Source organism: Camarhynchus parvulus, chromosome 1, assembly GCF_901933205.1.
Source record: "Camarhynchus parvulus chromosome 1, STF_HiC, whole genome shotgun sequence".
Taxonomy (NCBI): Eukaryota; Metazoa; Chordata; class Aves; order Passeriformes; family Thraupidae; genus Camarhynchus; species Camarhynchus parvulus.
Genome location: NC_044571.1, coordinates 38,791,690 through 38,804,469, shown reverse-complemented (window position 1 = coordinate 38,804,469; position 12,780 = coordinate 38,791,690). Strand labels below are relative to the sequence as shown.

The 12,780-nt window shown below is 37.7% G+C and overlaps 1 protein-coding gene across 5 annotated transcripts in view; it reads right to left on the bottom strand.

Moving 5' to 3' along the window:
* NALCN (sodium leak channel, non-selective) overlaps positions 1-12,780 on the bottom strand; it is a 228,007-nt gene that overhangs the window by 25,129 nt on the left and 190,098 nt on the right. For 4 of the 5 annotated variants that reach the window (XM_030943111.1, XM_030943136.1, XM_030943128.1 and 1 more), the window contains exons 19-27: positions 9,395-9,496; positions 8,887-8,956; positions 7,665-7,756; positions 7,381-7,503; positions 4,484-4,540; positions 3,985-4,105; positions 3,756-3,887; positions 1,917-2,084; positions 676-780 (exon numbers count right to left, since the gene is read on the bottom strand). In XM_030943111.1, coding sequence (XP_030798971.1) covers positions 676-780; positions 1,917-2,084; positions 3,756-3,887; positions 3,985-4,105; positions 4,484-4,540; positions 7,381-7,503; positions 7,665-7,756; positions 8,887-8,956; positions 9,395-9,496 — 970 coding nt within the window. The remainder of the gene's footprint in view (positions 1-675; positions 781-1,916; positions 2,085-3,755; positions 3,888-3,984; positions 4,106-4,483; positions 4,541-7,380; positions 7,504-7,664; positions 7,757-8,886; positions 8,957-9,394; positions 9,497-12,780) is intronic. The other variant, XM_030943144.1, reaches the window with a different exon arrangement.

The window sequence follows — 12,780 nt, the reverse complement described above, 5'->3', positions numbered from 1 at the left end:
TGCCAGCATAAACAGCACATTTGCCATGATGGGAAAGCAATATACACAGAAATGAAGGGTTATTTATAAATCTGTGATTAATAGTCATGGACCTTTACCCAAATGAAAAATGCATCTTAGTAAGTGTTCCATACACCCTTTTCCTTCAGGACTGACAGTGCTTTTCAATTTGCAAGACTATGTGGCCTTTCACCTCTTTCCTAAAGACCACTGCTCTCTTTAGGTCATGATGACATTTCTCCAAATACTAAATATGTCAGGAATAAGAAACAGACAACTTTCTCCATGCAACCCACTTGGCATCCCCATTGATTTGGACCTCTAGCAGTCTAAACTGTTTTTCAGTTGTGGACCTAAGAATGCAAAGGTGTTATTTTCCATGATTAATTCCATTTGCCATCCAGTCCTTTGCAGGTAACATGACATTCGTTTGACAACTTTTTTTAAGACAGTCCCCAATATTTGGACCTGCTTTAGTTATTATATGGAAACCCATCCTTACCCTCATTTGCTCACCTCTTAATCATCTTTCCCTCCATCATCCTGCTTCTGAACAAGGAAGAGCCCAAGACCTCTGTTTCTCATATGATATTTCTGATTGCCCCTCCTGCTTTCCCCAGCAGGCAAAAATGGCACAAACATACCATTATTTTGAAGCAGAAAAGCAGTTCTTACCCTAGAGATGATGTGAGGGTCATTGCATTTAGCCAGTTTTCCAGCAAACAGTTGCACTCCAAAGCTTGCAAAAACAAGCATTAATGTCAGCAAAAGAATAGAAACCTGTAAAGATGAAGTTGGATTTGTTAAACTCTTCTTCTGCAAACTTGAAAAAGGGGGTCAGCTCCCTTGGTGAACTGCAGGGAGGATCATTTTGGGATGTAAACCGGAGATATGGCTTTGGTATCAGACACGTTTCTTTAGGTTCTGGTCCAGTAACCAGGTGCTGTGTTATATTAGTCTTATTTTTAATATGCAGATAAGGATAAAAGCTTTCTTGTGCTCAGTGTACCACATTGCTAAATTCTGTATGCATAAGAATTGACACTTAATTTAAAGGAACTGTTTGAGTACTTGCATATGTGCTGCTTCTGTTTTGCTGATTCAGGCTAATTAATCTGATTAAGCCACTGGAAGATATTTGATTCCAGGATAGCTCCAGTAAAGATAAGCATGAGCAAATTAAGATGTAAATATCTTCAATAGAATACAGAATTTATGAAATGCCAACTAGCTTTATACTTTTTGTCCTTGCTCTATCACTGTCTGCAAATATTTTGTAGCTTAGTGTTTTATAACAACCTGACCTAATAAAGCCTTCTGCTAAGGAATAAGATGGCTGTTGCTTAGGCTGACCAATACCACATGGAGTCCCAAGACAACAGATTATGTCTGATCAAGCAATCACAGACTCCATTGTTGTTCTTATTACTATAAGTATGGCCACGATCATAATAATAACAACAATGACATAAGAATGAGATCCAGATCTGTGATGAACAGCTGTATTGCTTTTGGCTGCCTCTCAAGAAGCTTGAAGGTAGAGACCTGCAGCTCAGAAATCAGGTTTACTTTTGTTCTTGCAGAGCTTCCATACACTACTTCTCATATTCCTTGACCAACCAGAACTGTGAAAAAGGGGTAGATTTTTTTTCAGTAGTCTTCCTATGTAATTATGACTAAAATAAGCTAAACAAATAATACAGTTTCTAAAATAATTATTACAATAGCTTTACTCAGTATGAGTTACTTATATTCTAATTTTTAGCCTGTTGTGTGGTCATCTGTAGTGATACCACAATGAAAAGAGACAAGAGCTAAAGAGACAACAATGGTGAAAAGGATAAAAAACATGAATTTTATATCAAAATGTTATCTTACTCCTTCATATATTTTTGCAAAAAAAAATTGGCACATACCAAAAAAATTTCCTTGAAGCCACTAAACAGCTCTCTCACCACTTTTCTCATCTGAGGGACCAGTTTGAAAATTCGAAGAGGTCGGAGGCAGCGGAGCACCATTAAGAGCTGAGCTCCAGATTTGGCAGGGACGTTCTGAGGCATCCAGCACAGGAATATCAAACTCACCTGGAGGTGACAGGACAGAAAAAGCAAAGATAGGTCAGGATTACAATGTCTTGGCATAGACACAGCACAGAAGGTCAATGAAGGTTTCTACCTTAAAATTAACGAATAAGGCAAAAGGGCATCTAACTTAGAAAAAGGGCTTAGATCTCTTACGTCCTGGCTTATTGTCCTAACTAATTGGCATCAGCTTGTCTTTGTCCTGCCTTTTGACTCAAAATCCATTTTATATGCTTAATTAGATGGAATAGTTCCAAAAGGAGAAATCAATTTGGCTGACTCAAAACAGGGACACAAACTATATTCTTGGAGCAGGCAGCATTATTTCTCTTCCTCCTTCTAATTTCAGAGATTCTACCCTGGAACTGAGAAATCTTCACCTGGAAAGTCTGTTAACAGTTTCCCTGACAGTTTTTCCTATCACTTTGTTACAGGCATAAGTTGTTTTGTCACCATGTGGTTTCATTACACGAATGTTACGTTTTTGGAAGTGTTTTCAAACAGCATAGCTGTGTCGTGTAACCTGAACAATCTCTGACAAATGGTTATTGATTAACATTTCTTAAGTGCTTCCTATTTTTTAAAAGCCAGTGTTCTCATAGGGGGACAGAGGTGAGAGTATTACAAAGAAGTAAGTGCACAAAGACTGGAGGATGAAGACTATATCACCAATTATTTAAGACTTGATATAATTTGTTAAGAACAAAGTGATGAAAGGCAGCCACCCCACCAAAACAAACATATTTAACAGTCCTGACTTTCTTCCACAGTCTTTTTAGATCACTGCAGTCATATTTGGAATATCCAAACTACACCACTGAAATTTTTCCTTCAGACAAGCAGAGGGATTCAGAGAGATTTCAAGAAACTAAAGCACACAGGAATTATGCATACTACAGTAGGAGTTTTGTGCAAGTATGCATATTTTTATTTCTGCTAACAATAAAATCTTTGATACAAATTGATCGTGACAAATTTTATGCAGCACATCTGCCTGGTGGATTAATCTCTGAAAGATTTAATCTAAATCCATCAAAGCCATTTTTCTCAGTAATTTCTTAAGTTAGAAAGTATTTCATACTGTATTATACTGAGCACTGGCTTTGACACATTCTATGGTATTTACTGTCGTATGTGAAGAGGAAATGGACACCCTCCTCTTGTATTTTAATGGAATGCTAGAGATTTCCCAGAAACTGTTGAGAACTGTTGAGAAACTTTTTTCCTGAGAACCACTACTGATAGATATGGGATATAGCTTTCTTTGCTTTCTTCTATAGCAACACAGATGTGCCCTCTGTCAAATGGTAAATGGTTTTGAAACACCTTCAATAAAGCAGGAATTCTGTTGAGAGGGGAAGAAGCAATTAATATCTATGAAACAGGTAAAATTAAGATTGTCCTGCATAAAAATGCTGAAATGAGCTCAGAGTTCTCAAGTCTCCTCTGAAGGAAAATCAGATCTGATACTTAAAACATATCAACAAATAAAGAATTAAAAGGGGTCATACAACGACCCCACACTAAATTGCCAGGTGTTTATCACATCCATGTATCACTACTATTTGTATCAGGGTACAGAGACAAACTTCTTCACACTACTAAACATTTATATAACCAAATATATCAGAGGTAAGAATGCCAAAAAAAACTTCCATAAATATAAAAACTTACAAGATATATAAATATGTCCATAACTCCTCCAAAGTCCCTAATGACAGCTGTTGGTGTAAAGAACAAGCCATCTGCCATAATCTTCAGATTAAGCTCAATGCTCATGAATATTACAAAAACATATTCAGCAATCTGAAAACAAAAGCAACAACCATAATTTAGGAACAGGCAGTGGAGAAAAGCAAGGTGACTGTAGTTCTATAATTGTAAAATGATTTAGTGGCAGTACCTGGAGTGTTGGAGCATGCATAACTCTTCTAAAAGGGGATTCGAACATCATGGAAATGCAGGAGCATATTGTAACAATGATCATGACCCAGTCCAGGTAAGTAACCAAACCCAGCAAGTCACTGCAAATGATACACAAGGAAATGCCATTACAGAAATGCCCAGATCTCTGTGTACTTGATTTGTGCCTACACTACAGTTAAGTGCTTTCCTAAGAAAAATAAATTGAGCTGAGAAGTATCAAAGATTTCAGTATTTCAGAAATGTGTAGTAAAACTAGAGAAGTTGCATGCAAGTGAAGAAAAGTCTGATTAAAAATCATCTTCCTGTTCATCCTTCTCCCCAAAAAACTCCATGGTAAGAAAAACCTTTTAGAAAAAAAAGAAAAGAAAAGAAGTACACATGTGCATGCACATTTACAAACATTCATGCACGTGTGCACACACACACTTATACTGCAGGCTTATGAGACCAAGCAAAGTTACTTTTGCAGTGCTTACTAAAGCTGATGGTATTTGGTATTTTTCACAGCTCCAGTAACAGGATCTGTTTTAGAACTATAAAAAGAAGAAAAGATACAGTCATTTACATTTTATTTTAGTCAGCATTATAATTATACCATGTATCCATCAACTCTAAGTAATTTCTGTCCAAAATCAAGGCTCCATTTTATCCTGTCTGTATTTTAAATGTCTGTATAAGTTTCATTTAATTCTATGCAATTTTAGTCATATTATCAACACAACTAGGATCACTTTAACTCATTGCGTACCTGTAATTCCTCTAAGATTCTTTGAACTGACAGGTGTTTTTGGGTCTTGATTTTGTAAACAAGGACTTAATCTTGTAATTTTCTTGGGAATAAGGGGGATAACCTGCTACTGAATTTTAAGCACCAAAATGCTCTTTACAATTACTTCAAAACTTCTTGGACCATGGCTGTATGAGGCTCTGAGCAACCTGGCTTAGTGAAAGATGTCCCTGTCCAAGGCAGAGGGGCTGGAACTAAATGATCCTTAAGGCCCCTTGCATCTCAAACCACTCTATGATTCTGTGGTCATATGATACCCTCAGTTAACACACACACACACACACACACACACGCTCACACACAGATGCACACATCCTTCCACAAGCTCTATGTCTTCTATTACTTTAATCTTTTTCTGATTAATATTTTTAGATTCTCTATATCTGAAATTTCCCATGTAATTGCCGCGCTCCACCTGCCATATCCAAACAGCCATTAGGCAGTCAAAGAGTGAGACCCACTCTATAAGTAATATGCACATATCTAGGTGACATGAGTTAAGTTCCTACTGCAGCAATTATTTATCAATTTCATACAAAGCAGAATGACTGCTGCAGGAGAAGCTACAAGAATACTTTCAAAGAAGCCTCCCCTGACCCACTGGTTATAGGCACTTTTACTTATCTTCCAACTCCCGCAGGAGATCGTGCCAAGACATGATCTGCACTGACATATCCTATATTTCATTGGAGGGCTCTAGCCATTGGGATGTGAAATTACCATTACTTCCTCGCTGAGCTTAAAGTGAAAAATGGCCTGAACAGACTTGAGGAATTACCACCAGAGAGATCGCATAGTTATGAATTACAGGAATGCACAAGACATCCAAGGAGAATGAGAAACATCTTCCACAGACCAGGTTCATCCACTTACACCAGTAAGCGCACAGAACATACTGGATTAAATGCCTTCCCACTGAAGCCACTGACTTTTGCTTCTTAAACTCTTTCCTCTCCCTACATTCTAAACAGCAGCATTCCTCAGCCTTTTTTTATTAGATGAAAATATTCATCCTATCAGTTTGAAAGAGATATCTAGAATAATTTACTTGATAAGCTAGATGGGATAACAAATAAAGCAGGGAGGATTTAAATAAATTAAATAAAGAAGACTGTTTAAGAAAATCAGTTTATTCTTATAATTACAAACATTTTATTTAAGCTGTTTTAATATAAATATCCTGTTACCATTGGTCATTTAGCAATGCTAAGAGGCACTGACAAGTACTTGCTAAATGGATTTGATTGACTGTTTGTGTGTTTTGTTTTTCTGTTCTAATTTGCAGCTGCTTCATGGACCAGTGCATCACAATCAAGTTAGTAGTTGCGTCGAAAAGTGGGGAAGTAGCTCAGGGACATGTCTCTACAAAGGTGGCAGAAACTTAAATATAGGTATGGTTGAAACTGAGTATCTAACCATCCTGTCATGCTAACTAGAAGTAATTTGCTGAAGGGCACAGAGAAAATCAATGGTAAAGCAGCTGCTGAAACCAGTCCTTCTAAGTGCCAAGCTCATGGCCTTGAGCTATCTTCTGTCTTACACTGCTCTATGCAAGGTGACATGCATTAACCCTTTAAAATCCTAGTGCCAGCAAGAGACAGAGGTTTAAAAAAAGAGTTGTGAGATGATTTCATAGAAAGCTGCTTGTACATGGATTTCTATCTGCCACACTCACATATACCTACAGCTTAGTTGCTGAGCCTTCCCGATTTTCATTCGGTTTCAGCTTTTCTCCTTTTATCTCCCACAGCTGAACACCTCCCCAGCCCATTCTGAGTCCCTTTTTATGGGCTACAGAGTATTTGCGTGAGCAGAGGTGCAATTAATTTCTCTTCACCTTCTTCTGTTCTGTGAATAACTGTTGGTGAATAAACACTTCTTGCCTTATGATGAGGAATAAGAAGGGAATAGCAAGCTTTTGTTTACATGTGGGAAACATTACCCTTTCCTTTCAGCTCATGCCTGCAGTTTTCCCACAGTCTTGTCTATCTCAGCATCACAGACTGCTCAAACACGTCTCCCCTAACTGAGCAGTTTATTGCTTCCTTTCCTCCAGCAGCAGGACTACACCACAGACACTGGCTGCCAGCTTGTGTGGTGACTGTTGTAGACATCCTTTTCACTAAAATCCTTTCTTTAGGATTTTTTCCTTCTGGGAAGCTGAGGCCCCAGAAACAAAAGGTAAACAATAATTATCTGCTGCTGCGGAATGCAACAGGGTGATCCGGATTGGTCTGGTGTGGATGTTTTGGTTCAGTGACCAGTCACAGCAGAGCTAGCTCTCGCAGACTGCCAGAGAGAGCTGCCTTGTTATCATTCTTTACTTTTCTATTCTTAGCTTAGCAAGCTTCTGAAAAGCTCTCCTGCCTTTTCTTTTTAGTATAGTTTTAATAGATGTATTAAAATAATAAATCAAGCCTTCCGATAATGGAGTCAACCATCTCGTCTCTTCCTTCACCCAAGACCCCTTGTGACAACCGTCACAGGTGACCACACTGTATGCAGTTTTCCTTGGAAAAGTAAAGTTAGAGCTTGCACATGGAAGTAAGCAGCCATGGAACCAAGGTTGCTATGAAATGAACTTACGCATTAAAGCGAGCCCGTACCACCACTCGGCAGAAGTTCCTGAATCTGTGCTCACGGCCAACTATGAACAGAGGTTTATCGAAATACGGGTGATTCTCTCGCAGCTCCTCCTCCTGGACTTTCCTTTTGAAAAAAACGTAAATTATGAAGTGTTACACATTATCCCTGGCAAAAATATCCCTTACACTTTGTTCTTTTTTTCATGTTCACTCTTAATACTTTTAACTTCATACAGAGAATAGTTAATAAGAAAATGTGCACTCAGACTTCTGATTTTTAAATACCTTTTCATTTCAGCTTGTTCCTTTTTTTCTTGGATCATCTTTATCTCACTGTCTTCTCTCTGTGCATTTCTGTATCTCACTGTGTTGGAGTGCTAGAAGCAAAATGATTCCTTTTAATCGAGGTCTAAGGGTTGTTATTTTTTAATGTTTCAGATGAAAGCAAGATATGGTATTTTGCATAGAAATATTCAAATGAAAGGTCTTTATTTCCAAATGCACTGCACATCAACTCAGTCAAGCATATTGCACAGTATTTTCTATCTACAGCATAAGGCTCCTTATTTTCATCAAGGTTAATTTCAGTTCTAATTTCATGCTTGAGGCTCCATCCAATCTAACTTTTAACTTTAAAAACAGAGGTCCTCTAAGACCAGCCAACCTCCCTTAACTGGAATGAATGCAATCAAAGCTACTAAGGGCTAAGACTGGGAAAGAATCGGCATGCAGATCATACAGGTAGTGACTGCTGAGTGCAGGGATGAATGAGAGGGAGGGAGGAAGGGAGGCAGGATGCTGTCTGAGCTCATGCAGTGGAGGGAATATCAGCATTACTATTCTGAGTTATGCGAGGCTTGGAAGCACTCCTGGTGGGGTAATGCTGCTGGCTATCCTACAAGCAAAGCCACATCTGCTTTAGTTTAAAGACTGAGATAGTTTGGAAATGGGGTGACTAATAGAGTATCTTGAAATTTCATTGCCACAGAGATCCACAAAATATCATATGAATTTGCAGAAATGAAAACGCACTGAACTGCATGAAATTACACCACAGTGAAATCCATGATTACTATTCTCCCTTTCATTCTTTGTCCCTTTGTCTGACAGTTTTGCTGCCTGGAATATATTGCTAAACTTCCATCAGAAATTTTGAACTGCTGTTTTCCCAGCCCGAGTGATTTGTATAATTCCAGAGTAACGCTTTTTAAAGTATCCTGGGCAGCAATTGTTGTGTTCCTAATGCAGTGTCTACAGATTCGGTGAATCTATCTCAGCAAGTGTTCCAAAACCATGAGTCTATCAGTGAAATAACCATGTCAATTATTTTGAGGATAATTCTAATGCAGTTACAGCATTTGTCTTATGACTTCCTTTCAAGATTTGAAAAGACAAATTGCAAGCAAGTTCATAATTAGAATTAGTCTTACACAAGCATTTATTTGATAGCATATATTCTAATTTCTTATGTTCTGAAACTGAAACCAGCATTTCTATGAGGACTTACATCTTGAGTCAATGTTTCAAGAGATTTTCCTCTGCTGATTCGCTGGCTGTTCGAACCATGTCTCAGTGACCTGAAACAATCATAATCAATTTAACAATACATCTCAAGATGAAATTTTGACCTTTATAAGATGACCATTATAAAGCACTTCTCTTCAGCCACCCAATATCTCGAATTCTTATCATTTTTCTCTTGCTAACATCATAAGCTTATATGCTCTTCAATTGTTTTCAATCTGGTCTAACATAAGCCAATTTCTGTCCTTCTGATCTTTAAATTGATAGCTTTGTAGTTGGCAAAGGAAATGACATTTGAAATAAAAAGGCATTTTTTCCATTTATACAGTACAATGAATTTCATTATGGTTACAATAAAGAACGTAGAATTCAGTTCTTTGTACAAGTAAGTAGTTTTGGCTGTTCACATGTTAGGTATTGCTCAAATTTAATTCCCTTTGCCACCTTTACTTTAAGAATATTTTAAACCCATCCTTTTTGTCCATTTTTACCTGCGTTCTTGTCGTATATGATGCTGGACACTCAGTATTGACCTTTCCTTTGCTGGCTGCCCCTCAAATGATCCGCTCAGCATGCGTTGTCTGGTGCAGGCCCTACGAAGCAATGTAAAGATGATGACACAGAGTTTTCGGTATAAATGATGATTTCAGAGGTAGCACATTCAGAGGAATCAGCTTGGCTTTGTGGGGAGCAAGTACTTCAAGAACAACAGAGAATAACAGTACAAGAGCAATGGACTTCCCATGAAAATATTTCCCAAGCAGTGGACCCCCACTCTGCAATACAACCAGTCATCTGGTAAACCTTCTCCATGCCTTAGCAAGGACCATCTATGACTTTTTTTCAGTTTGCTGTAAAATATTTGGTCCCTCAAGAATTCACTAAAAGTGAAAGGCATCAAGCAATGCACTAACCATCAGTAAAACCAGTTTCTCAGCAATAAAGAAAGGAACACAAAAGTACAACAGCAATTTTAGTCCCTTTTAGGGCTACACATGCACATTTTGGACCTAGGACATAACTTTGAGTGTTCAAAATAACTGGAACCATATCCAGTATGAAATGAAAAGCTGCATATTGCTGATATTCTGTAATATGAAATGTCTGCTCTCTGGGAATGCAGTCAACTTGCAGCATTTTGTTGTGTGGGTTTTCTCACTTGTTTGCTCATGGTTAATTTTTCCAAACACATTTTACACGTTTGGGCAGAAATTAGTATTTGTTGGCCAGTAAGTGTCCCACAGCTAAACAGAGCATGTGTATCTTTATCTTGATGGCTACAGTGAAATCGATTTGCTCACGAAAAAGAGAGGTTTACACTAAAAGAGCTCAGACAGATCCCTCTGATGGTTGAGAAATAGAATTTCAACATTTGAAACATGTTTTAACTTTCTAGAATGGTTTAAATTTCTAGAATGGTACAGTATGCACTCCTTATTGCTCATTTTGTGTTATGAGATCATTTAAAGAAACATAAGACCCAGCTGGTAATATTACATACTTTTTATTGAACTGAATCCTCATTTTTTTCCTAAAAGATGAAAAATGATACACCCTTTGTGTAACCACTCTATCTGCCAGCCTGTAAGGCTTAGATAAATGCCTTGACAGCATGGGATGATCATGCTTGATGGCACAAGGTGTCCATGGCATGTTCTTTCCCCACCACGGCTTTGTTTCTCACTCTTCTCCACTTTTTCTCATTCTTTTGGATTTAAACACATAAATGATACAAGTAGGAATCCCAAGTATATCTGTAACAAAAATGAGAAGCTTAGAATGCTTGTCAATGTCATCACTGCCAATCAGATTAGCACCCTAGAAAAATACATTGTGCTAGACTTGTTATAGAAAGCATCAGGTTACACTACACTGAACTAAAGCACTATGACATATAAGAAAATTACTGTATGTCTTATACAACATAGCTCATCTTAGACAAATCATGAACATTTTAATACCAAAGGATTTAAAGCATTACATTGTGGAGGAGGATGCCACATAACACTGTCAGAAAACAACTGAGATACTTGAATACCTTTGCAATTTTTGACTAAAAGGAAAAAAAAAAGCATTATTTCCTAAAAATACATCCTATCTCACTCCATTAAAATGACAATCCAATTTTTCCCAGCAGAGACAATGAAAATTCTGGGGTCTGAGTTCTCTTCTCTTGGTGTGACAGAGGCTAACTTATCTCTTTTTTCCCCTGTAGATATAAATTATTATGCTCTGCTTCTAATAGCTAAAAACTATTTTCTTGACATCAAAACGTAACTTGTACATCAACTTTTCATGCTCTTCTATGTAGCAAATTGAATTCCAAGCTACATAAACACTTAGTATTCATAATAAAAGACAGCTTTAAATGCTCTAGGAATAAATTCTTTACCTGACTAATGAACAAGATGGCTTATTTAATTGTTAATAATACTGTGAAACAGACATAGCCATATACTATGGGCACACTATGGCAGAATGGGCATGCATAAAAACTAACACCTACAGAAAGACTTAGTATTTTTTGTGATCTCTAAGTTAGATTCCTAAATCTTTAATTAGCCTTTACATCCATTGCCTCATTTTCAATACCTCTGGAAGCTCTGCAGCTCTTGTGAAGTCAACAGAGAAATAATGAAATACCAGGTGTTTAGCACAGAGATCAGAAATTCTTATCAAGTAATTGCAAAGAAACATTTATGTATTTCTAGAGAAGAAGATCTGCTGAAAAGTCCTTGTCTACTTTGGACAGCCTCTCTCCTGGCATTCTTCACTTTATGGGAATTACTGCCTTGGGAATTAATCTTCCTTGTATGAAGTCTAAGAGCCATGCTTAGTTATCCTTTTGACTCAGAATCTGGATATTTTTCAGCTGCTTAGACACCGAGAGTTGCAGATCTTTGGGGACTTTTGAAAAATATGGCAGGTGCCATGAATTTTTCAGAACTGCAGAGTTGCCAGTTTTAAAGCCTGCAGTAGGGTTTGTGTTCTCACTGTAGACACGTACACGCTTCCTCTCATCACCTGCCTGTGAGCCACATGTCCAGGCTTTGAGCTAACTCATAGCCCAAGGAGATGTAGGGCCCAATCAAATTGCTTGCACAGAGGTACCCAGAATCACCTGCCATGCCTTGGAGTATTTTGCTTTGCTTCCAGCTGCTGCTCCAGCAGGGTACAATACCCCTAAAAATTGGTGTATCACCTGACATCTTCCAGAGGATGTTTTGGACATCCTCTGGCATCTCACACATCACTATATGTCTATATGTGAACAACGTCATTGAAGGCTTGGTGAATTAATTTAATTAATGATGTTTGGACAGTATTTAAGTAACTATAAAGTGGGCATCTAAAGACAAAGCAGCCAGCTAAAGATCTCACTGGGTTCCATTTCCTTTATTGATTAGACTTCTGTCAACTAGATAGTAGAGTTCATCCCTTAGCTCACAGGCAGACTTGGAGCTGAATCCCACACCAGGCACAATCAGCATGCCACAATATTAAAAATTCAGTCCTATGTGATTTGAAAATTGGAGTTTTAAAAAAACACTTTTCTTGCCTTGATACATTTTTATGTAACTGTATCTGGTCAGAATCTTTTGACCTTCAAACAACAGAGGCAAAATTACCCCTTTTAGCTAAAATTGCCCTTTTCATCTTCTTATACCACCTCTCTGGAATATTAGATAGGTTTATTTTCATTTGTGTAGGAATAAAGAAGGTATGAAATAAAGGAGAAGAGACAAAAAGTATCTCAAGCTTCTGGACTTTGTACCCACTTTGCAGAACTCTCAACACAGTTCAGCAGCTGCAAACCACATGCTCCAAATTTGCCTTGAAAAGTGCAACTGTAATAAAATATCCTGAAGAGAAAATG